Genomic DNA, 24172 nt, shown 5'->3' with positions numbered 1-24172 from the left:
GAGCAGAGAGGAAAGAACATTGGCTGAGCCAGGAGGGTTAGCAAGTTGCAGGATGACCCTGTTTATCTTGTGAGATTCAGTTGGCTTTAAACGTTTTCAGAGATCATATGGTTGCTTTTGTATATATTTTGTTTGTATAACTTGGAATCATTTTTCTGCTAATCTTTTGATTTTAAACATGTCTCTGGTACGTAGTACAAGGTTTGAGGGTTTTTTTTGTAGTTTGAAACATAGCATTTTTAAAGGTAATTTTGTTCATTTACATTTATTGTTATGTTTTACTAGATCTGCTGTCTGTTTTGCTGCTTTTTGTTTCATTATAATTTGATTATCTAAGTACTTGTGGTTTTAGGTTGGCCTGTGCCTAGCACCATGTATCTTTCATTTTAGATTTCTTAGACCTTATCAAACTTATTTTTCTTTTTTTGAGATGGAGTCTTGCTCTGTTGCCAGGCTGGAATGCAGTGGCGCCATCTCGGCTCACTGCCATCTCTGCCTCCCAGGTTCAAGCCATTCTCCTGCCTCAGCCTCCCGAGTAGCCGGGATCACAGGCACACACCACCACACCCAGCTAATTTTTGTATTTTTAGCAGAGACAGGGTTTCATCATGTTGGCCAGGCTGGTCTCGATCTCTTGACCTCGTGATCTGCCCACCTCAGCCTCTCAAAGTGCTGGGATTACAAGCGTAAGCCACCATCCCTGGCCCTCAAACTTATTTTTCTTAATCTAAATCTTCTAATAGCTAACCGACTCAAACTTCAAGTGTTCTTATTTCTGTAGATTGCCACATATAGCTATCACAAAGCAGAGGAACTTTGGACTTTCTTCTATAAGCATCTTAAGCTGTTGGCTTCCTCCTTCTGAACACTCTCCGCCCCGCCCTCATGCTGTGGGGCTCAGGGTTGAGAAATGCATTAATTCTCGATTCTCCTTTCTGGCTCTTACATCCAACTTGTGTTCTTTCATTGCACTGATCACATACACGTAGTAACATACTATAGTGGGGTGGGAACAGAAAGGATCTAAAGGGTGTTTTTGTCATTCTGGGCAAGTCTCTCCAAGCCCAGCCTATGAGTCTTATCTTCAAAAAGTGAAATAAAATAAAGCTAATATACTGAGGACTGAAAGAGAACATGAGTGAGGCTGTTCCTGGCACACATGAGCTGCTTGATAAAAATTAACCTCCTCTTCTCCACCTTGTTAGTGTTCTCAGTGGCTTTGCACACCAAATGTTTTGTCTTTTTATTGTAAAGCTTGACCTTGAGGATGTTCCTGGGCTCATCATTCTTGGTGGTATGGTGACTTTTTTGCTTTTTATTTATTAATTGTGGTGGACAATTAACAAATAACATAAAATGAACCTTTTTATTTGTATGTTTATTTATTTATTTTGAGATGAATCTCGCCCTGTCGCCCAGGCTGGAGTGCAGTGGTGTGATCTTGGCTCACTGCAACCTCCGCCTCCCAGGTTCAAGCAATTTTCCTGCCTCAGCCTCCCGAGTAGCTGGGATTACAGGCATGTACCACCATGCCCGGCTAATTTTTGTATTTTTAGTAGAGATGGGGTTTCGCCATGTTGGCCAGGCTGGTCTCGAACTCCTGACCTCAGGTGATCTGCCTGCCTGGGCCTCCAAAGTGCTGGGATGATGGGCGTGAGCCACCACACCTGGCCCAAACCATTTTAAAGTATACAATTCAGTGACTTTCAGAACATTCACAGTGTTGTACAAGCCTTACCTCTGTCTGATTCCAAAACTTTTTCATCATCCCAAAGGAGATGGTGGCTCTTTCAAGATGCCAGCTTTGGCGTCAACTGGACCTTCTGGCTGTCTGACTTTGGACAAGCATTGTAATCTCCAGCCTTTGTTTTCTCACCTTTAAAATGGAAATAATGCTGATCACCTTACGGGCCTTTTTAAAAAGAACTTGATTGAGGTATAATGTGTGTACCACAAAAGCAAGTCATCCTAAGTGTACTTTTTCAGTACTTTTTTGTGAATTTGCAGAGTTGTGCACCCATCACCACAATCCCAATTTTAGAATGTCTCTATCATTTCCTGTTCCTATCTCCAGCTCCTTGTAACCACAAGTCTGCTTTCCGTCTGTATGGGTTTGCCTTTTTTAGACATTTTATACCAATGGCAGCTGACAATATATGGTCTTCATGCCTAGCTTCTTTCACTCAGTGTCCGGTTTTCAAGGTTCATCCATATAGTTGCATGTGGCAGTGCTTCATTCCTTTCTGTGGCTGAGGAATATTCCATTGTGTGGACGGACCGTGTTTTGATAATCCACTCCTCTGTTGATGGACATAGGGGTTCCTTCCACCTTCCATGATTCATATTTACTACTGTGTGTCATTCTCAGTACCGTGGCACTGTGCTGGTACACAGAAATGCTTAATAATTGTGGTTGGCCGGGTGTGGTGGCTCACGCCTGTAATCCCAGCACTGTGGGAGGCCAAGCTGGGTGGATCACTTGAGGCCAGGAGTTTGAGACCAGCCTGGCCAACATGGCGAAACCCTGCTTCTACTAAAAATACAAAAATTAGTCGGGCGTGGTGGCAGGCGCCTGTAGTTCCAGCTACTCGGGAGGCTGAGACATGAGAATGGCTTGAAGCCTGGGGGCAGAGGTTGCAGTGAGCCAAGATTGCGCCACTGCCCCCCAGCCTGGGCAATAGGCTTTTCTCTCAAGAAGAAAAAAAAATGATGGTCATTGTTTATGTTATTTCCTTATGGGCTTTTTTTTAAATGCGGATGATTTTCTTACCTTTAGACTTGTTATTTGTGGTTTTGATAGCTTTTTTTCGTCAAGCTGTCCATCATCATCCTGAAATTTCGTTTGTTAAAGTCTTACGATCCACATATGGCAGTAACTGTGTATCATCATGGCTTAGGGCTGTCTGATAAGCCAGGTCACCTGTTTCCCTCATTCATGCCACAAGTGTTTACTGAGTGCACCATGGGTGCCTGCAGGTTCTGTGGGTGAAACCTGTGTACTCCAAGAGGAGAGAGTGACTGTATCCATTTTGCTCAGCCCTGTAGCCCCACAGCCTGGATGGTATTTGTTGAATGAAGGCAGAGCCTCTACCCTTGTGTAACTCAGTGCGGGTGGAGAGCCCATGGCAGACCCAGGACTGGAGGCTCCTGCATCATTAGGAACATCGGTGGCTGAAGCTTGCTTGTCCCAGCTGGCAAGAGCCAGTTACGCCTGTCTCCTTCCACCTCCATGTATGGTGACGTCACTTTGATAGCTTGACATCAGCCACTGTGGGACTATTTACACCATGGAAATGGGCAAAAGACACCAATCTGAGCTTTTGTCCTTTTATTATTATTGTTATTATTTTTTGGAGCGCCTGGTGTTAAACATTTACCAGAACACCCATCTGCCTTTCCAACCTCATGACCTATTCTTCTCCTGACAAGATGTTTTTTACAGATGAGGAAGTTGAGGCACAGAGAATTGAAGGGACTTGGCCAAGGTAACACAGCCAAAATTCCAGCCCCGGCTTCCTCGGGCTGTCCCCACGGACATGGGAAGACGCAGCATCAGATCTGCCTCACTCCCTCCTCCCCAGTCAGGTTTTTTCTGCTGCTGAATTTCCATTTCCATCCCTCGCCAGGGTTTTCAGTGCTTTGCTTCCCAGTGTGTTGCCTGAGCCACCCTCACATCCTGTCCCTTCCTTCTTAATAGGAACACTGTGTTTTCCTTTGTTCTTACAGAATTTCGCTAAGGAGTTTGTGATCAGTGATCGGAAGGAGCTGGAGGAAGATTTCATCAAGAACGAGCTGAAGAAGGCGGGGGGAGCCAATTACGACGCCCAGACAGAGTAACCCCAGCCCCCCCCGCACCGCCCCTTGCCAAAGTCATCTGCCTGCTCCCCGGGGGAGAGGACCGCCGGCCTCAGCTACCAGCCCACCAGCCCACCAGGGAGAAAAGAAGCCATGAGAGGCAGCGCCCGCCACCCTGTGTCCGCAGCCCCCACCTTCCTGCTTCCCTTAGAACCCTGCTGTGTCCTATCTCATGACGCTCATGGAACCTCTTTCTTTGATCTTCTTTTTCTTTTCTCCCCCTCTTTTTTGTTCTAAAGAAAAATCATTTTGATGCAAGGTCCTGCCTGCCATCAGATCCGAGGTGCCTCCTGCAGTGACCCCTTTTCCTGGCATTTCTCTTCCATGAGACGAGGTCTGCCTAGTGAGATCTGTACGACCTCACGTTGCTTTCCAGAGCCCGGGCCTGTTTTGCCATCTCAGTTTTCTTGGGCCCTGCTTCCTGTGTACCACTGAGGGGCAGCTGGGCCAGGAGCTGCACCCGGTGCCTGCAGCCTTCATAAGCACACACGTCCATTCCCTCGTCAGGCCCAGACCTCCTGGAATCTGCCCTGGGCTCCCTCATCCCACCTCCATCCAGAGTTGCCTAAGCTGCATGTCCAGCAGAGGCAGGATTGCTCGGTGGTGAGAAGGTTAGGTCTGGCTCAGACTGAATAAGAAGAGATAAAATTTGCCTTAAAACTTGCCTGGCAGTGGCTTTGCTGCACGGTCTGAAACCACCTGTTCCCAACCTCCTGACCGAAATTTCCTTGTGACACAGAGAAGGGCAAAGGTCTGAGCCCAGAGCTGACAGAGGGAGTATTTCAGGGTTCACTTCAGAGGCTCCCAAAGCGACAAGAACGTTAGGGAGAGAGGCCCAGGGTGGGGACTGGGAATTTAAGGAGAGCTGGGAACAGATTCCTTAGGTTCAGGAAGCTTCTGTGCAAGCTGCGAGGATGACTCGGCGAAAGGGTTGCTCCGCCCGCCGTGCTAGCTGTGAGCTGAGCAAAGCCAGGGGCTCACAGCACCCCAGAAGCCTGTGGCTTCAATCCTAGGCCTGCACCACGCATTCAAAAGGATCGTTTTGTTTGGTTTTTGAAGAAAGATGAGATTGGCTTGGTTCTTCATGAGCACATTTGATATAGCTCTTTTTCTGTTTTTCCTTGCTCATTTCATTTTGGGGAAGAAATCTGTACTGTATTGGGATTGTAAAGAACATCTCTGCGCTCAGACAGTTTACAGAAATAAATGTTTTTTTGTTTTTCAAAAAACAGTTTGGTTTCTGATTTGTCCTACAAAGTTCTTTCCTTTGTTGTAAAAACAAAGGCAGTCACCATCACCTTCAGATTTAATGGGTGTTTGCGGAGCTGCTGGGGCCAAGCACGTTCGTGCTCACTAGCTTATTTCATTCTTAGCACCCATAAGAAACAGGGGCTGCTTTTGTCCCCATTTCCTCAACACTGAGGCTCAGAGGGACTCATTCACCTGAGGTCACCCAGATAGAAAGTGGCGGTGCTGGGATTTTTTTTTTTTTTTTTTTTTTTGAGACAGAGTCTCACTCTTTCGCCCAGGCTGGAGTGCAGTGGGGAGATCTCACTGCAAGCTCCACCTCCCAGGTTCAAGAGATGATCCTGCTTCAGCTTCCATAGTAGCTGAAATTACAGGTACCTGCCACCATGCCTGGCTAATTATTATATTTTTAGTAGAGATGGAGTTTCGCCATGTTGACCAGGCTGGTCTCGAACTCCTGACCTCAGGTGATCTGCCCATCTCGGCCTCCCAAAGTGTTGGGATTACAGGCGTGAGCCACCACATCCAGCCAGAGCTGGGATTTGAACTGAGATCTCTCCACGCCCCTGGTGCTGTGGCTTGTGAAGGGAGCGGGGAGGCCACACATGTGGGACAGTGATGGGACCACAGGTAGTGATTCTTTTTGAGTGGCCAGAACTCCCCTGTCTGCCTTTTTAGGAAAAGCCAGAGAAAGCATCTTTCTCGTTGGCCGTGACATCCTTTCCGAGGTTATCCTACAGCTGAGAAACTGGACTTCCAGCACACCAGACCCTGTGGGAGCCCAGAATCAGGGCAGAGGAATTTCAGACACAGACAGCGGGGTTTAGAGGAGCTGAGCGTGGGGCAGGGAGGGTGCGGGGAGAGGGCAGAAGCCGAAATCAGGGCAGGAAGGAATCCTACAAGGTATGGACAAGACCCTCATCATGCTGCCCAGGTGGCAGGGGGCCATAGGTCGCCACCACCCCCAGCCCCAGCCCGCTCCAGCCACGTCTGGGTTCTAATTTCTGCTCATCTGTTCACAGCTAGCTGTGTGGCTTTAGGCAATTTAGTTAACCTCTCAGCCTCGGTTTCCTTATCTGCAAAATGCACAACATTGCCTACGTGTAGAAAGGCTTAAGACGCAGTGAAGATTGTGCAGGCAAAGGGTGCCTGTCAGGGCGCAGTGTTCTTATCTCACACCTGCCCCTGGTCTTGTTAGCTCCGTGGGCTTCCATCTTTTCCTGTACCTAGAGTCGAGGGAGCTAAACTAGGTCCGTTCCCAGTGCACGGGTTTTAGCTCTGTTCCGAACTTGGGCTCCGTTCAGAATATGGGCATGACTTCATGTCACCATGCACTCCGCCCCGCAAGCCTTCCATCCTCTCCTGGAATCTCCTGGTCAGCCAAGCCCTCCTCCAGGCTCACTGCCCACCCCACTCCCTGCCCCAAAGTGGACTAGAAAGAATGAGCAGCTCTCAGCTCTGCCCCTGGGCCTGTGGCCTCATCCCTGGCTGTGAATTAGGATCACTGGGAGCTTTGAAAATACAGATGAGGCCTCTATTCCAGACTAGTGAAATCGGAGTGCCGGACTCAACAAACGCCGGCTTTTCCTTTCCAGACAGCTGCAGAAGTGGCCCCGATCCCGGGCAGGAGGGGCTGGAAGGGAGGTCTGCATCTCCTCCGTGGGTTCCTCTTGTGAGTGGAATCTTTTTTGTTTGTTTTTGTTTTGTTGGTTTAGAGACAGGGTCTCACTCTGCCACCCAGGCTGGCGGGCAGTGGCACGATCACAGATCGCTGCAGTCTCCATCTCCTGGGCTTAATCGATCCTTCTGCCTCAGCCTCCCGAGTAGCTAGGACTGCAGGTGTGCACCACCACGCCTAGCTAATTTTTGTATTTTTTGTAGATAGGAGGTCTCCCTGTGCTGCCCAGGCTGGTCTCAAACTCCTGGACTCGAGCAATCCTCCCACCTCAGCCTCTCAGAATGCTGGGCTTACAGGCGTGAGCCACTGCACCCAGCCATGAGTGGAATCTTGAAGGGCAAGTGCAGACAGGTTTATTGAGCCCCTACTATGTGCCAGGCACTGGCCTAGGTATGGGGATTTGATGATGAACAAACTCAGACAGCCCCCACCCTCAAGGAGGCTGAGTCTAGTAGGGATGACGGATATTAGTCAACTTGTCCCACCAGAGGGTGCGTGTTTCCAGATGAGGATAAGTCCCCTTCAGAGGAAAAAGCCCAGGTTCTGTGAGAGCTCATGAGGGCCCTGGATCTGGTTGGGGTATGCGGCAGGGCTTCCCTAAGGAGGTGGTACCTGAGCTGAGAACGTAGGGAAAGGAGGGGAGGAAGAGGAAAGTGTGGACACAGCCTCCATGGAATGTTTGCCCACGGGTGAACCAGGGTCTGAAGCAGCTTGTTTGTGTGTCAAAGAGCTTGGCTTTAACTCGAAAACTGCAGCTTGGGCCTTTGCTGGGGAATCCCAAGGGATCATGAGACCATTGAAGGCAGAGAAATCTTGCCTTTTTTTTTTTTGAGACAGAGTCTTGCTCTGTCACCCAGGCTGGAGTGCAGTGGCGCTATCTCAGCCCACTGCAACCTCTGCCTCCTGGGTTCCAGCGACTCTCCTGCTTCAGCCTCCCCAGTAGCTGGGATTAGAGGCACCCACCACCACGCCCTGGTAATTTTTGTGTTTTTAGTAGAGGCAGGGTTTCACTATGTTGGCCAGGCTAGTCTCGAACACCTGACCTTGTGATCCACCCACCTCTGCCTCCCAAAGTGCTGGGATTACAGGCGTGAGCCACCACACTCGGCCCTATTTCTCAACTGTGCCGGGTGTTTATACCCCACAGGTTATCTGGTGAGGGGGTCCAGGCCCTGGGTGCCGCCCTGGCTGGGGTAAAGTTCCCTGTAGCTCCTGCCCTGAGGATGGGCTGCCCTCGTTGAAATCTTTCTGTTCCCCATTTCTTAGTGAACCGTAAAAGAGAAAAACAAGAACCAGAAAATCTGCACAGTCCAAGTGATGTAGAAAGAATTTTTTAAAAGAACCAGAAAAGGCCGGTCACCAGATGACTCAGTAAGAGACAGTGGGCAGCACAGCCGTGGCTCAGAGCTCAGCCTTAGGCTCAGGTTTGAGTCCGAGGTCCGTGGCTCACCCGCCAGATGACCTTGGCCAGCAGTGTCACCTCTCTGAGCCTCAGTTTCCCCCTCTATAACACAGGGCCATGATCACAGCACTTCCCTCATGCATTTATTGTAAGAACTAAGTGAGCTGAGCCTTGCCAGGTGCTTAGCGTGATGTGATCTGTTAGATTCCTATAGTGACTCTGCACAGTCCTGGGGGACCGTCCTTGTTTGGGGCAAGGGCTGTGGCCATGAGCAGCTCAGGCCTAACCCCGAGGCAGTGATGGAGCCATCTGATCCTTCTACCCCTGCCTGTCAATGTCACTGCCCGTGGGCTGCCATTATGAATCTAGGGCTTGGCTGGCATCACTTTGAGTACACAAATGTCTCCACCTGGGCGGGACTTAGGAGCGAGCAAAAGGCATGGCTCTTCTATCCCTGTTGGGAAGGTGGGGCTGGGACTGGGAGCCAGCACAGTGTGAGGGGAACGGTTAGAACCTGAGCTCCCCACCTAGGGGCCGCGTGACCTTAGGCAGGATGCTTGTCCCCTCTGAGGAGTTCCCAAGGTGAGTCACACAGCTACAGGAGGTTCAGCGGGGCAGGGATGCACCCGTCTCTTGCAACGGGGGTCACCAAGTGTTTGTGAAGAGAAATACAGCCTACCACACACTCCTAGGAAACAGCTGAGCCAGGATTTGAACCCAGGCAGTGCCGGGTTCAAACATCTTTTATGAGATTATGCTGTAGGATCTCACAGAAATGAAGGAATGAATGAGTGAACCCTAACATTCTGTGCAACAGAAGGAGACTGGTTAGTCTGCCGGGGTCCTCAGCTGCCTCACAGACCAGGACACCACCACTCCCCAGCACTCCCTCGGCAGGTGCTCCCTGCATGCTGCAGGAAGGATGGAGCAGGAACTCCAGTAATCCAGGCTGCTATCCAAAGAGGAGGAAGGGCCAGGAAGTCAAACTTCACCATGGCCATGGTGTCCCAACAGCATGAAAACAAAAGCTAGCCAGGCGCAGTGCGCACACCTGTAGTTCTAGGTGCTTGGGAGGCTCAGGAAGGAGGTACCTCGGGCCCAGGAGTTCTGGTCTGTGGTGCACTGTGCTGACCAGGTGTCCACACCGAGTTTGGCATCAATGCAGTGAGACTTTCTGGGAGCGAGAGAAGCTTGGCCTTGCGCTGGGGTTGCTTTCAGCTCTGAGATTCCTCCCAGTCTGATAGATGAGGCACTTGCAATATTACATTTTTGTTTGAATGTAAATAAATTCCTTTTCTTTCTTTCCTTCTTTCTTTCTCTTTCTTTCCTTTCTTTCTTTCTTTCTCTTTCTTTCTTTTCTTTCTTTCTTTCTTTCTTTCTTTCTTTCTTTCTTTCTTTCTTTCTCTTTCTTTCTTTCTTTCTTTCTTTCTTTCCCTCTGTCTCTTTCTTTCTTTTCTTTCTTTCTTTCTTTTTTTTTTTTTTTTTGAAACAGAGTCTCCCTCTGTCGCCCAGGCAGGAATGCAGTGGCACAATCTTTGCCTCCCAGGTTCAAGCGATTCTCCTGCCTCAGCCTCCCGAGTAGCTGGGATTATAAGCGCCCGCCACCATGCTCAGTTGATTTGTGTGTGTGTGTGTTTTGTTTTGTTTTTTGAGATGGAGTCTCACTCTGTTGCCCAGGCTGGAGTGCAGTGGCGCGAACTCGCCTCACTGCAACCTCTGCCTCCCAGGTTCAAGCAATTCTCCTGCCTCAGCCTCCTGAGTAGCTGGGATTACAGGCACGTGCCACCACACCTGGCTAATTTTTGTGTTTTTGGTCGAGACGGGGTTTCACCGTGTTAGCCAGGTTGATCTCAAACTCCTGACCTCATGTGATCTGCCCACCTCGGCCTCCTAAAGTGCTGGGATTACAGGTGTGAGCCACCACACCTGGCCAAATAAATTCTTAAGTCATAAAACTAAGGGAAAAATATGTTTTAGAGCTTTTTTTCTTCAGGATTATGCCTTAATTTTGAGCCTTTCTTTGCCCATCAAAACAGTTCATCCTAAATTGAGAAGAGAATTTCACCTTTTTCCAACAGCAACTCCATGTTAGCTTTTTGCTACCCCTCACCCACTCAGCAACCTGTGGTCAAGGGCAAACTTCCAGAAGGGCCGGAGGGGCTCTGCGTGTCCCTCTAGCCAGGACCTTGTCCACCTTCCTCCTCGTGTGCCCGCATCCGGGCCCTGACATTCTTCCTCTACTTTTCTGAAGGCTCCTCTCTTTCCCTCTAGAGGGAGACTGGTCTCTGCTGGTCTGCCTCTTCTAGAAGGTTCCCTGTGCCCTGTGAAGTGGGCTGAATGATGACCCCCAAAAGAGTTGTCTGTGCCCCAGAACCTGTAAATGTGACCTTATGTAGAGAAAGGGTCTTTATAGATATAATTAAAGATCATCCTGGATTTAGGGTAGCCCCTAAATCCCGTAACAGGCATCACGGGGAGATTTGAGACAGAGACAAGAGAGATGAGAGACAAGAGACAAGAGAGACGAGAGATGTGAGATGAGACACGAGAGAGATGGCCACGTGAAGGCAGAGGCCGAGATTGGAGTGAGGCCTCTGCACGCCTGGAGCCACCAGGAGCTGGAAGAGGCAGGAAGAGCTTCCAGAGAGAGCATGGCCCTGTCCACACTTTGATCTTTGACTTCTGACCTCCAGAATCGTGAGAGAACATCTTTGTTAAGCCCCTGGTTTGGTGATTGACTGTGGCAGCCGTGGGGGATGAGTCCGCCCTCTTCCCTCCCTCCTCCAGTTGCTTCTCCCCTCCCCCACTAACTGTGCGCCTCTCTGGGGCAGGTGCCCCATCCCAGTGCCCGGCGTGAGGCCTTGCACACAGTAGGTGCTCACTAAGTGGTCACTGGGTCGGCTTCAGTGGAGTTCCCCAGTCTGAAAGGGGAGGAGGTGGGGCCCTGCCCAGCTCTTCAAGCCACACACAGAATCCATACTTGCTCAGGGCTCGGACCTAGTCTGTGCTGAACTGGGCAATGAGACCGGAGGTCTTTCTGGTTTTCTCTGCCTGGGTGCTGGCTCCCGCCTCTGGTTCTGCCCCAGGGCTGGCCCTGAAGGACAGCTATGCTGTGTGCCTGTCCACCTGTCTGGTTCCTCCACCCCAGCGGCTTGACCCCATTACCCTGAGTCCTCCTCCCTTTTAATCGTCTCTGAGGGAGTCTGAAAACACCACTGCCGGGAGGGGCCGTGGAGGCTGTCGTGTGCTGCAGGCTGGGGGTTCTGCCAAGTGCCCCCCAGGTGCCAGGTGTGGGACTTTGGCTCCCTCTGGGTGGGGCAGGAGAGGCAGGTGTTGCCCTAAGGCTAAAGGCACACCAGGGAGTCTGGGGCAGGGGCTGTTCTGTCTGCCTGTGCTGGGAACTGGTTGAGGGAGCTGCCCCTGCAACTGGGGGATCAGTGAGTAAAGAGGCCCCTTTGGGCCTGGAGCGTTGGCTCACGCCTGCCATCCCAGCACTTTGGGAGGCCGAGGCAGGAGGATCGTTTGAACCCTGGAATTTGAGACTAGCCTAGGGAACAATGCAAGACTTTATCTCAGGAAAAAAAAAAAATAGAGATGGGATCTTGCTCTGTTGCCCAGGCTGGTCTCGAACTTCTGGGCTCAAGTGATCTTCCAGCTTCAGCCTCCCAAAGTGCTGGGATTATAGGCGTGAGCCACTGTGCCCGGCTGGAAACCCCTTCTCTACGAAAAATAAAAATGAAATTAGCTGGTCCTGGTGGTATATGTCTGGTCCCAGCTAATCAAGAGGTTGAGGTGGGGGAACTGCTTGAGTCCAGGAGGTCAAGTTTGCAGTGAACCATGATCGTGCCACTGCACCCCAGTGTGAGCAGCAGAGGAAGACCCTGTTTCAAAAAAAAAAAAGAAAAAAGAAAAAGAAAAAGAAAGAGAAGAAAAAAGAAAAAGCCCCTTTAAACTGAAGGCTACACTGCATGGGTTATTTCTGGTAAACCTGAGAGAATGAGACCAGGCACGGAATTCTTTGCTCCTTGGTTCATCCCCAGCAGTTCCCATGTCTGGTGTCAGTGCTAAAGACAGGCCACACCACTGTGTGTATGCACAGGCAAGACAAACTGTGATGACTCTGATAAACCCCAGAACATAAAGGCAAGGGTAAAGGGCAGCTTGCAAAGTGATGGGGCACAGTGATAACACTTGTGCTAAATTTCCAAACAAAATCCTAAGACCTTGGTTACGAGTGGGTCCACCTGAGCAGAGATGCATCTGGCACAATGAAAACGAGAGGTGAGCCCTGGGAGGAGGGTGGGAGGAGGGAGGGAGGGGGAAAGACAGTGCTGGAGTGGAGCTTTGGTGTGTCTTTCTGGGCTCATGTATTTTTAAAAGAGCTGAAGGAAATAAATAAGATGTAAGCATCTGGGTAACACACCTTACAGATGCATGTAGTAAGATGTTAGCATCTGTGTAATGGGTACGTGGAAATTAGATAATTTTCCCTATTTTTCTGTCTGTTTGGAGTATTAAAGTTAAGAAATACTTTTTTTTTTTTTTTTTTTTTTTTTGAGACAGAGTCTCGCTCTGTCGCCCAGGCTGGAGGGCAGTGGCGCGATCTCGGCTCACTGCAAGCTCTGCCTCCCGGGTTCACGCCATTCTCCTGCCTCAGCCTCCCGAGAAGCTGGGACTACAGGCGCCCGCCGCCACGCCTGGCTAATTTTTTTTTGGTATTTTTAGTAGAGACGGGGTTTCACCGTGTTCGCCAAGATGGTCTCGATCTCTTGACCTCGTGATCTGCTCGCCTCGGCCTCCCAAAGTGCTGGGATTACAGGCTTGAGCCACTGCGCCTGGCCAAGAAATACTTTTTAACCAAAGAAGGGAATTCATGTAGTACCTGCTAATCAGAGGGAGGAATGTCAAACTGCTCACCCGGAACAGGCGATTTGGTTTAGTACACCTGTTGGAAGAATCAGCAGGAAGCTAAGAAGAAAGTAATGAGGGTTCTTACAGAGGGTCAATTAAGAACAGAGAGGACAGATGGCTGCGCCATGAACGAGTTCTGAGTATAAAGATTCAGACGCTACCAGAATGAGGCTGGTTGCTGCTGAGAACCAAATTCTTTGTCTGAAAGGTCAAGAGACTGAATGGCCCCAAAAGCTCCCAGTGCCCTCCTGTAGACTGCCTCCCTTAGCCCGAGGGCACTCACTGCCCAGGCCCTCATTTCCTGTACCCCTGTCCCCATCCCCCAGCCTCCTCAGATGCCTTCCACCTGGGTGCTGGCTGCATTTGGCTCCCCGCAATCCCTATCATCCCTAGTAGAGCCCAGGGCTGCACCAGGGGCATGTCTTATACATCTGTCCAGCTCCTCCAGCTCCTGGCCCAGTGCCTGGCAAACAGTGGGAGCCCAGTAGCTGCTCACTTAATGTATGGATGCCACCTAAATGAGCTCACACCACAGAGACCAGTAATCCCTCAATCCCATCTCCAGGTTGGCTTTTAGAGCCGTGCTTCTCAAAGGCTGTCCCCAGAAACCACCTACAGCAAAACCACCCTGTGTGTTTGTGAAAATGCAGATTCCTGGGCCCCACTCCAGACCCAGTGAGTTTCAGTCTTTGGGGATGGTCCCAGAACTACATTTTAGGCGAGTTTACCAGGTGAGTCTTAGATATTCTTATGAGAATATCTTTACAGCGTACAGAGCCTAATAAGGCCTTTTTTCCCAGTGTTTGAAATGCATGGTCTGGGGACCAAAGCACCAGCGTCACCTGGATACTTGCTTAAACAGCAAATTCCACAAGACCTATTCCAGGCACAGCCAGGACAGGTAGTAATCTGTGTTTGAGCCAACTGTCCAGGGCCATGCTGAAATACGTTGGAGTTTGAAAACCATTGCTTTTGGCCACATCCCTACTCTCTTCCTTTTTGCTGGAAAACAAATTTTGATTCCATTTTAGAAGAATTATTGTTACTATCTTTTGAGACAGGATCTCACTCTGTTGCCCAGACTAGAGTGCAGCGGCTCAATCATGGCTCACTGCAGCCTCGACTGCCCAGACTCAAGCGATCCTCCCACTTCAGCCTCCCAAGTGCCTGGGACTACAGGCACAGGCCACCATGCCTGGCTTTTTTTTTTTTTGTAGAGACGGGGTTTTGCTATGTTTCTCAGGCTGGTCTCGAACTCCTGGGCTCAAGCGACCTTCCCATCTTGGCCAAAGTGCTGGCGCTACAGGTGTGAGACACTGCGTCCAGTCATTAGAAGACCTTTTGGAATGAACTTAATTTTTTAAATTTTATAAGTATTTACATGCCATCACAATTGAGAAAACGCAGAGATAAAGAGGATGAAAATAAAAATGACCTTATACCTCTCTGAGGTCACTGTTTTCACATTTGGGGGTGCAGCCTTGCAGACTATTCTGAAAAATTTTAAGTTCCGGGGTACATGTACAGGATGTGCAGGTTTGTTACACAGGTAAACGTGTGCCATGGTAGTTTGCTGCACCCGTCAACCCCATCACCTAGGTACTAAGCCTAGCATGCATTGGCTCTTTTTCCTAATGCTCTCCCTCCTCTCTCCTTGCGGACTTTTTAATACAATGTGTACATCTTTATTTTCAAAAATTAAGATTATGCACTTTATATTTTTGTACTGTGCTTTTTTCACATGTCAATATATGGTGAACACCTTTTTCACATCCATGAGTACTATTCACTATTTTTGGTGGCTTACATTGGTTAGTTGAACAATAATTTCTCTAGCCAGACCTCTACGGCTGGATACTTAGAATTGGAATTGGCACACTGGTGACAAGCCAAATTTGGCCCCCTGACATTACAGGACTACACACATCTGGCTTCGCAGTGTGCAGTTTACGGCAGGGAGCACCCCACACTCGGACAAACACAAAACTGATGTCCTTGGAGTTGTGCAGGCCATGACTTGCACGACAATGCCTGGAAGCCCCAGTGCAAAGTTTGGATTGGGTGCTAACATTTATAGATGAAAAGATTTCACCTAAAAATCTAGCTTTCAGCTTTTCTTGACAAACATGAAGATCGACTAACCCTGGGTTTACATTCCTGCAGAGTAACAAGGGGCTATGACTGAGCTACAGTTGCCTGCATGGATGGGGGCAGGGGGAGGTGCACTATCCAGGGCCCTCCAGCCCCCAACTACCCACTGAACCTCCCTGCCGTCCTTTCATTAGCTCCTTTACGTTGTCTGTTCGCTTCCTGTGAGCATTTGCGTTTGCCACCCCTGGGTGACACTGTTGAATGTCTGCTGAAGGAGTCATTCTTCAAAGTCACAATGGTCTGGAGACAGAAGATGCTTCCTTTATTTCATGTAAATAGCCCAGATGGGGAGTTGCTATGGCAACTCTGGGACCATATTGTAGATTGCTTCAGGGAGGATCACAGAGCATCCTCCAAGAAGCAGGCCCCCTCCCCCGAGCCCGCCTCCCACCCTGGCTCCACGGGTAGTAACTTCCAGCATGGATGCAGTCCCAGTTGCTATTGAACAGGGAATAAAGAGGCATGCTTGTAGAACAGAACGTTGGCTCTGAAAGGGCACAGGGATCATTGAGTACCACAGGCTCCGGTTCCTTCCCTACAAAGCATTCCTTTTACTATTCACCTCCCCCTGCATTTTATATTTTGGAACAATTGTCTTCCAAAGAAACTTGATTTAGGAAGCACAGATTTGTTTTCTTATTTCAAAATAAAATCAAAATGAATAATGGCAGCCAATGTCATCATGTGGTTCAGCAAATAGGTTCTAATCCTGGTTCTGTCATTTACTTGCTGTGTGACCTTGGGCAAGTTATAAAACCTCTGTGAGCCTCAGTTTCATCACCTTTTAAATGATAATAGTAACAACAGTCCTAATTATATACAGTTGCTGCAAAATACCTGATGCACAGTAATGCACGAAGCTCTCAGCGCAGTGCTTGGCAAGCCACTCAGTGCAGAGCAGCCGCTAAGATTGTGATAATCAATAATGATCAGAGTGCGAGACCCACAGGAGTGAATCTGCTCAGCCTCACTGAAGCTAAAGCAGAGGAACTTGACCCCCAGTACTATGTTTAAAGATGAAGAGGTCACCCAGGAAACCCAGACCAGGGACCGTGTCGAAGTGTCAAGGTTTTCCTTGCAGCTAGAGTGGTGATAAAGATTGTATACTTGGCCCTGCTCAAATCTCATGTTGAATTGTAGTCCCCAGTGTTGGAGATGGGGCCTGGTGGGAGGTGACCGGATCATGGTAATGGGTTTATATATATACATATATATTATACACACACACACACACATATATATACACACACACATATATATACACACACACACACACACACACATATATACACACACACACATATATACACACACACACATATATATACACACACATACATATATACACACTCACACATATATACACACACATATATATACACACACACATATACACACACACACATATATATACATACACACACACATATATATACACACACACACATATATATACACACACACATATACACACACACACATATATACACACACACACACACATATATATATATTTCTTTTTTTGAGACAAGGTCCCACTTTGTCGCCCAGGCTGGAGTGCAGTGTGGTGCCATCTCAGCTCACTGCAGCCTCTGCCTCCTGGGTGGGGTGGATTTCTCATGGATGGTTTAGCTCACGCCCTTGGTGCTGTCGTTGCAATAGTGAGTAAATTCTTGTCAGATCTTGTTGTTTAAGTATGTGGCAACCCCCTGCCCCCTCTGTTTCTTGCTCCTGCTCATGCCATGTGGGGGGCCTGCTCCCTCTTTGCCTCTGCCATGATTGGAAGCTTCCTGGGGCCTCCCCAGAAGCAGATGCCAGTGCTATGCTTTCTGTACAGCCTGCAGAACCATGAGCCAATTAAGTGTCTTTTCTTATAAAGTAGCCAGTCTGAGGTATTTCTGTAGAGCAATGCAAGCGTGGCCCAGCTCAGACAGTGAACATGGCGTTGGACTTTGTAGCTGAATTCTTTCCTGCCTCCTGGGCCCCAGTCTGAGTTCTTGGCCTCCCGTGGTGAAGTCCCCATCCTGGGTAGTGACTCTTGGTACTCGGCATCCGTTCCCACTTCCTTCCAGGGCTTTCAACACTGAAAACTTAAAATGAATTACCCAGACTCTCTGACATCCGGGGTTTTGGGGGCACATTTGGTTGTGAGTTAAGCACGTTCACATGAGATTTGGAAGACAGGAGGGAGATAGAAGCATCTCTCAGTGGCCCGTTTTCTCTTGTCAGGCAAGGTTGTGTGGATACGAGTGTCCAGTCTCCAGCTTCGTGGGTGCTTGGAGGCAGGTGCGGAGGCAGCTGTGGGGCCTCCGATCCCCGGGTTGCAGCTCTAAGGGTGTGCAAAGGCAGGTTTGGAGGCAGCTGTGGGGCCTGTGACCCCCGGGTTGCAGCTCTGAGGATGTGCAGAGGCAGGTTTGGAGGCAGCTGTGGGGCCTCCGATCCCCGGGTTGCAGCTCTGAGGATGTGCAGAGGCAGGTTTGGAGGCAGCTGTGGGGCCTCCGATCCCTGGGTTGTAGCTCTGAGGGTGTGCAGAGGCAGGTTTGGAGGCAGCTGTGGGGCCTCCGATCCCTGGGTTGCAGCTCTGAGGATGTGCTTGGCTCAACAGTCCCTCGGTCAGGTTTCTGATTCTGCACATTCCTGATCGGGCAGCCTTGCTGGTGAGTCGGTTCTGCAGCATCTGGGGGGTCCTTATGGTCCTCCAGCTAACCCGTCAGTTTTGTCAGCATCAAACACTTTGTGTTCAGTTGTCTTCTGCCTGAAATACTTATGTAGGGGAGGAAATTGTTCATTTTCCTCTACCCACCTTAGGCTCCTTGTCTGAGGCCCTATGAACTGACAAAAGATTGAGGCTGCAATGAGCTGTGACAGTGCCACTGCACTCCAGCGTGGGTGACAGAGTGAGAGCCTGTCTCAAGACACATTAACAAGAGAAAAACCCACAGAAGTTTATTAACATGTGTGTCACATGTTAATGTGGATGTCACACCCAGGATCATCCACTGACGAGTAACCTCGGGGTGGTGAGAACTTGAACTTGCATTCCACCTCAACGAAAAAAGCAACACATCTATACAGAAGGGACAAGACCAAAAGGAAAAAGAAAAAAAGGACTTGGAGTTTCTGGGGCAACAGAAGATTGGGGGAAGGCAAAGATGGGGAAACCGAGAAAAGATAAGGGCCAGTTAGCAAAGTTTGTTACTTAGATTCCTCTGGTGTCATCTGAGCAGTAAGGGTCTAGGGCTATGTCTGGTGATGAATTTCTGACCTTCCTGGTAGAAAGATGACCAGGAGGCACTGTTAGAAATCTATGTCCTGCTTTTAGGGCCAGGCACAGTGGCTCACGCCTGTCATCCCAGCACTTTGGGAGGCCGAGGCAGGCGGATCACTTGAGGTCAGGAGTTCAAGACCAGGCTGGCCAACATGGTGAAACCCCATCTCTACTAAAAATACAAAAAATTAGCCAGGCATGGTGGCAGGTGCCTGTAGTCCCAGCTATTCAGGAGGCTGAGGCAAGAGAATCGCTTGAACCCAGAAGGTGAAGTTGCAGTGAGCTGAGATCGCGTCACTGCACTCCAGCCTGGGCAACAAGAGTGAAACTCCGTCTCAAAAAAAAAAAAAAAAAAAAAAAGGCTGGGCATGGGGGTATGCTTCTGTAGTCCCAGCTACTCGGGAAGCTGAGGCAGGAGAATCACTTGAGCCTGGGAGGCGGAGGTTGCATTGAGCCAAGATCGTGCCACTGCACTACAGCCTGGGCTACTGAGTGACACTGTCTCAATGAAGAAAAAAGAAAAGAAAAAAAAGAAAAAAAAGAAATCTATGTCCTGCTTAAATAGGGGAGGGCAGAGCTTTTCCTTCATCTGCTTCTTCTCAACTGTCTTCAGCTCAAAATAATCCTGATGCCAGAATGGCATATTTTGGGGTGGCCTAGTCTGTGACTCTCTGGCAGAATAGAATCATTCCTACTTTTGGCATCTAGTCTGATTTATACAACCCCCCTGGGAACCATCCCTGCTGCCTGGTGTGTGAGCCCACCCCGCTCCATCCTCTCCAGCTCTTGACCCTCAGCCTGATTCAGGTCTCAGGGGTGCTGCTGACCTCCAGCGTGGACAGTCCCTCTACCCTGCAGCTGCCTGCACAGAGGCATTTGGGCCCCTCTGAGAGAACAGATCATCAGGTATGGTTCCGGGTCCTCACCACACTCTGATTTCTAGACCTCTCACCGAACAATGAGGAAGTTCAAGAGTCACTAAGAAGTAGTTCAAAACGGAAAAATAACAAGTCTGGGCTGGATACAGTGGCTTATGCCTGCAATCCCAGCACTTTGAGAGGGAGGATCACTTGAGCTCAGGAATTTGACACCAGCTGGGAAACATGATGAGACCCCCCCATGTCTACAGAAAAATAAAGATTAGTCAGGTGTGATGGTACACACCTGTAGTCTCAGCTACTTGGGAGGCTGAGGCTGGAGGATCACCTGAGTCCATGAGGTTGAGGCTGCAATGAGCTGTGATGGTGATGTTGCACTCCAGCCTGGTGACAGAGTGAGACCCTTTCTCAAAACAAACAAACAGAAAACAAAACAAAGGACCAGCCTGGCTTGATAATTTCTCCCAGTGGGGGGAGTCCAGTGAGGGGGGACCAGCTTTCCTTTATGAACCTTAAACATTTAGTGATTACATTGTGAGCTTTTTTAAAATTTAATGTTTTAAACTTTTTCTTTTTTTTGAGACAGAGTTTTGCTCTTGTTGCCCAGGCTGGTGTGCACTGGTGTGATCTCAGCTCACTGCAACCTCTACCTCCCAGGTTCGAGCGATTCTCCTGCCCCAGCCTCCTGAGTAGCTGGGATGACAGGTGTGTACCACCATGCCTGGGTAATTTTTGTATTTTTGGTAGAGACGGGGTTTCACCATGTTGGCCAGGCTGGTCTCGAACTCCTGACCTCAGGTGATCCACCGCCTCAGCCTCCCAAAGTGCTGGGATTACAGGCGTGAGCCACTGCGCCTGGCCCTTAATCTTTTTAACTGTGAAAGTAATACATATTCAATGTAACTAATTCTAATGATACAGAGTATATAAAATAAAAAGTGAAAATTCTGCTTCATACAGCCTCACTTCTTTGAGGTACTTGCTATTTAAAGTTTGGTCTACATTCTTCCAGACTTTTCTTTGTGCATGTACACACACACTTGCACAAGCATGCATAGCTTTCTTTTCTTTTTTTTTTTTTAAGACAGAGTCTCACTGTGTTGTCCAGGCTGGCATGATCTCGGTTCACTGCAACCTCTGCCTCCTGGGCTCAAGTGACCCTTGTGCCTCCACCTCCTGAGTAGCTGGGACTATAGGCACCCACCACCATGCCCAGCTAATTTTTTGTATTTTAGTAGAGATGGGGTTTTACCATGTTGCCCTGGGTGGTCTTCAATTCCTGAGCTCAGGCAATCTGCCTGCCACGGCCTCCCAAAGTGCTAGGATTACAGGTGTGAGTCACCGCACCCGGGCCATGCATAGATTTTTTTTTTAAATGAAATTTTATATATATAAGTGAAATTGTACATATACAATTATATGTGAAATTATATATATATATATAATTGTATATGTGTAGTTTTGCAGTTACGTCAAGGAAACTGATGAAATTGCATCAATTATTTGCATGTCATTAATAATGTCTCAAGGAAAATGTTCATATAGCTCTATCTCATTTATTGAAAAACTCTCCAGTATTTGCGATTATGGAGATGAACTAGTCCCCTATTGACAGACACTGTTGCAGGCTGACGTCTATAACCCATAGAGGATCCTACAAATATGATAGGGGTATCAGTCCATGATTACATTAGAGTGTGTTTTATGACGTTGTTGACTTTAAGAATGGGAGATGACCCTCAGTAGGCCTGACCCAATTAGTCAAGCCCTTAAAAGGGCTGGGATTCTCTCTGGCAGGGAGATTGTAAGTAGGAGAGGGATTTGCCTTGAGGGAAATTCTCTATTGCTGCGGGGGGCGGGGGTGGGTCAGAAAGGACCTGAGAGAGGCCTTCAGGAGATAAGGATGACTCTGGGCTCTCACAGTCAGTCGGGAAATACGGGAACCTCTGTCTTAAAGCCACCAAGTGATCTCAGAAGAGGCCTTTGGGCTCCAGGTGAGAATGCAGTGAGCTGGCACCTTGATTTTGGCCTTTGGAAGCCCTGAGCGGAGAATCCAGCTGTGCTTGTCCAGACTTCTGAACTGCAGAACTGTGACATCGCCAGTGACTTGGGTGTTTTTATGGGGAGGGAAGAGTGTTATTTGAAGTCATGAAGTTTCTTGTACTTTGTTACACAACAAAAGAAAGCTGGTAAGGCATTCCTATGGCTTCCAGCAATTGTGCTTTTAAGGAACATTTCTGTCTTGAACCTCCTTGCATGCACATCTTTATTTCAGAATTTCTGTGGGACGGATTTCTAAAATATTTTTGGGCTAACCATTTAAATTATTGATGTGTGCTGGCATGAGCAGTGGCTCATTCCTGTAATTCCAGCACTTCGAGAGGCCAAATTGGGAGGATCATTTGAGGCCAGGAGTTTGAGACTAGCTGGGGCAACAAAGTGAGATCCTCGTCTCTACAAAAAAAAAAAAAAAAACTAAAATTAAAAAATAAAAAAGGAAATGATGGATGTGAATTACCAAATTGTCCTCCTGAAGCCACGTGTTGATTGATAGTCTGCCCCCTTTCCCCCGCCCTCACCAACAATGGATACGAGTCATCTTTTTTTTAACTGTGGTAAAATACACGCAACATAGGACTTACCATTTTAACTATTTTAAAGTGATCCAGTCCGTTGCATTCAGCACACTCACAACATTGTGCCACCCCTGCTGCTCTCATCCCGGAATTTTCCTGTCACCCCAAAAGGAAACCTCGTATCCATTAGGCAGTCTCTCCCCACCCCTTCCCTGGCCCCCCGCAGCCACTCATCTGCTTTCTGTCTCCTGTCATTAATCTTTTTACTTGTTGCCAATCGGATACACAAATAGGGGCATTTATTTCAAGCTGCTCTGATGACAGGATGTGCACACAGCTCTCTCTTCCTGGAGCTCAGACAAGCGCGTGTCCTGGTTGCCGACACAATGGCCCCACCACGGGTCAGGGCTCCGGACGCATGGACACATTCTCTGCCTTTCCTGCTTCTCCCAGCAGGCCCTGTCTCTGCCACCTCCCCATCAGCCCCGTGTTGATCCTCCTCCTCCACCCTCCGTGCCCCAGCTGCTGATTCTAAGTAGGCAAGGCCTCCTGCATCTCGCCCTGCCTCCCTACTCCATTGAGACCCTCATCTGGCATGGGGTTGGCTGCCCCGGAGCATCTCTGGGCAGGAGACTGGGGATCCAAGGCCTCCGGGGCCTGGCAAGTAAGCGGAGGAGGGCTGGAGGCTGGGCACCAAGGAGACAACAGGGAGAGGTGGAGACTGTGGCCAGGGGAGGACACGTGTCTTTCTAAAGGGGGCAGCTGCATGGTGACTGTGTGCTCCCAGATCTTCTTATTTTTTAAAGGAGTCCTAAATATAGATATTTATATAAAAGTGATTGACATTTCATCAAAGCAAGCATATTCTCATTGCCCTGGCCGACCAACACGGAGGAGTGGGGGCGGTGGGAGCGGGGAGCCACTCGCCCCACAGGCTGGCTCCGTGTGAGAGGCGTAGAGACAGCAGGTCTCCAGGTTGCTGGAGGCTTGAAAGCCTGAATAGACGCACCCGGCTGCATCTCCAGGTCCCCTGGCTCCTGCCAGGGATTCTAGAACATTCTCTTCTGCTGCCTGAGTCCCTGTGGCTGTTTCCATGGCCCTGCAGAGTCTGAGGGAAAAGTGAGCCGTGTGCTGCTGTCTTTTTTTTTTTTGGGACGAAGTTTCGCTCTTGTTGCCCAGGCTGGAGTGCAATGGCAGGATCTCAGCTCACTGCAACCTCCGCCTCCTCGGTTCAAGTGATTCTCCTGCCTCAGCCTCTCGGGTTCAAGTGATTCTCCTGCCTCAGCCTCTTGAGTAACTGGGATTACAGGCATGGGCCACCATGCCTGGCTAATTTTGTGTTTTTAGTAAAGACATGGTTTCTCCATGTTGGTCAGGCTGGTCTCAAACTCCTGACCTAAGGTGATCCGCCTGCCTCAGCCTCCCAAAGTGCTGGGATTACAGGCGTGAGCCACCACGCCCAGCCGTGTGCTGCTGTCTTTATAGCCTCTCGAGGCCCCCTTTTTAGCCAAGCACCCCCCTCCCCACTTATGTGACATGGAGATGCCCCAGGCCTGGGACTGTCCCCATGGATTTATGAGCATCTTAAGCAGATGCCGTGGGAGGGCCTGACCTCTTCTGCAGGGTGAACTGTGAGGGGGAGGGGCGGGGGCTGGGTTATTCCTGGGCTGAGAGAGAGACCCCAACCCCAAAGCCCAGCCTCTGGAAGCAGGCTCCGCCCACCAGCTGTCAGGGAGGGATCCCGGGCTGGGGGAGTTGGAGGGGGCTGTCAGACAGAAGAAGACGTTGGCTCCCACAAGCCCCTGGAGGCCTTCAAACCTGGCCCCTGCTGGGATGTTTTTCTAAAAGGCTCTTCTTGGCAATAGCCATAGGCCCAAAGGTCTGCAGTTGATATGAACTTAGGGTCTCAGGTTTCTTTGACATGTGGAAAGGCATTCCCTCTGGGCCTCCATGGGAGCCTACAGCCTAAACAGGGCCCCCGGGCCACAGCAATACTGCAGAGGAGTTGTCTGAGTCATCTGGGGGAGGGGGCAGGACAGGGCGAAGCTTCCATTTTCACTGACGGCCTATGGAAAAAGTGCCGTCATGGGAACTTTGCTGACAACATTCTCCCCTATGAGAGAGGCGGCATGGTTAAACCATTTTACACAAGAGGAAACTGAGGCTCAGAGAGGCGAAGCTGGTTGCCTGAGGAGGTGGAGGAGC

General features: G+C 49.4%; 1 protein-coding gene across 1 annotated transcript in view; it reads left to right on the top strand.

Moving 5' to 3' along the window:
• COTL1 (coactosin like F-actin binding protein 1) overlaps nucleotides 1-5039 on the top strand; it is a 52209-nt gene extending 47170 nt beyond the window's left edge. Inside the window, 1 exon segment of the mRNA NM_001261155.1 lies at nucleotides 3727-5039. Within this exon segment, the coding sequence (NP_001248084.1) occupies nucleotides 3727-3837 (111 nt within the window). The 3' untranslated portion in view covers nucleotides 3838-5039.
• The last annotated feature ends 19133 nt before the right edge of the window (nucleotides 5040-24172 follow it).

Source organism: Macaca mulatta, chromosome 20 (genome assembly GCF_049350105.2).
Source record: "Macaca mulatta isolate MMU2019108-1 chromosome 20, T2T-MMU8v2.0, whole genome shotgun sequence".
In the NCBI taxonomy this organism is placed as follows: Eukaryota; Metazoa; Chordata; class Mammalia; order Primates; family Cercopithecidae; genus Macaca; species Macaca mulatta.
This window is presented reverse-complemented; position numbering and strand designations above follow the sequence as displayed.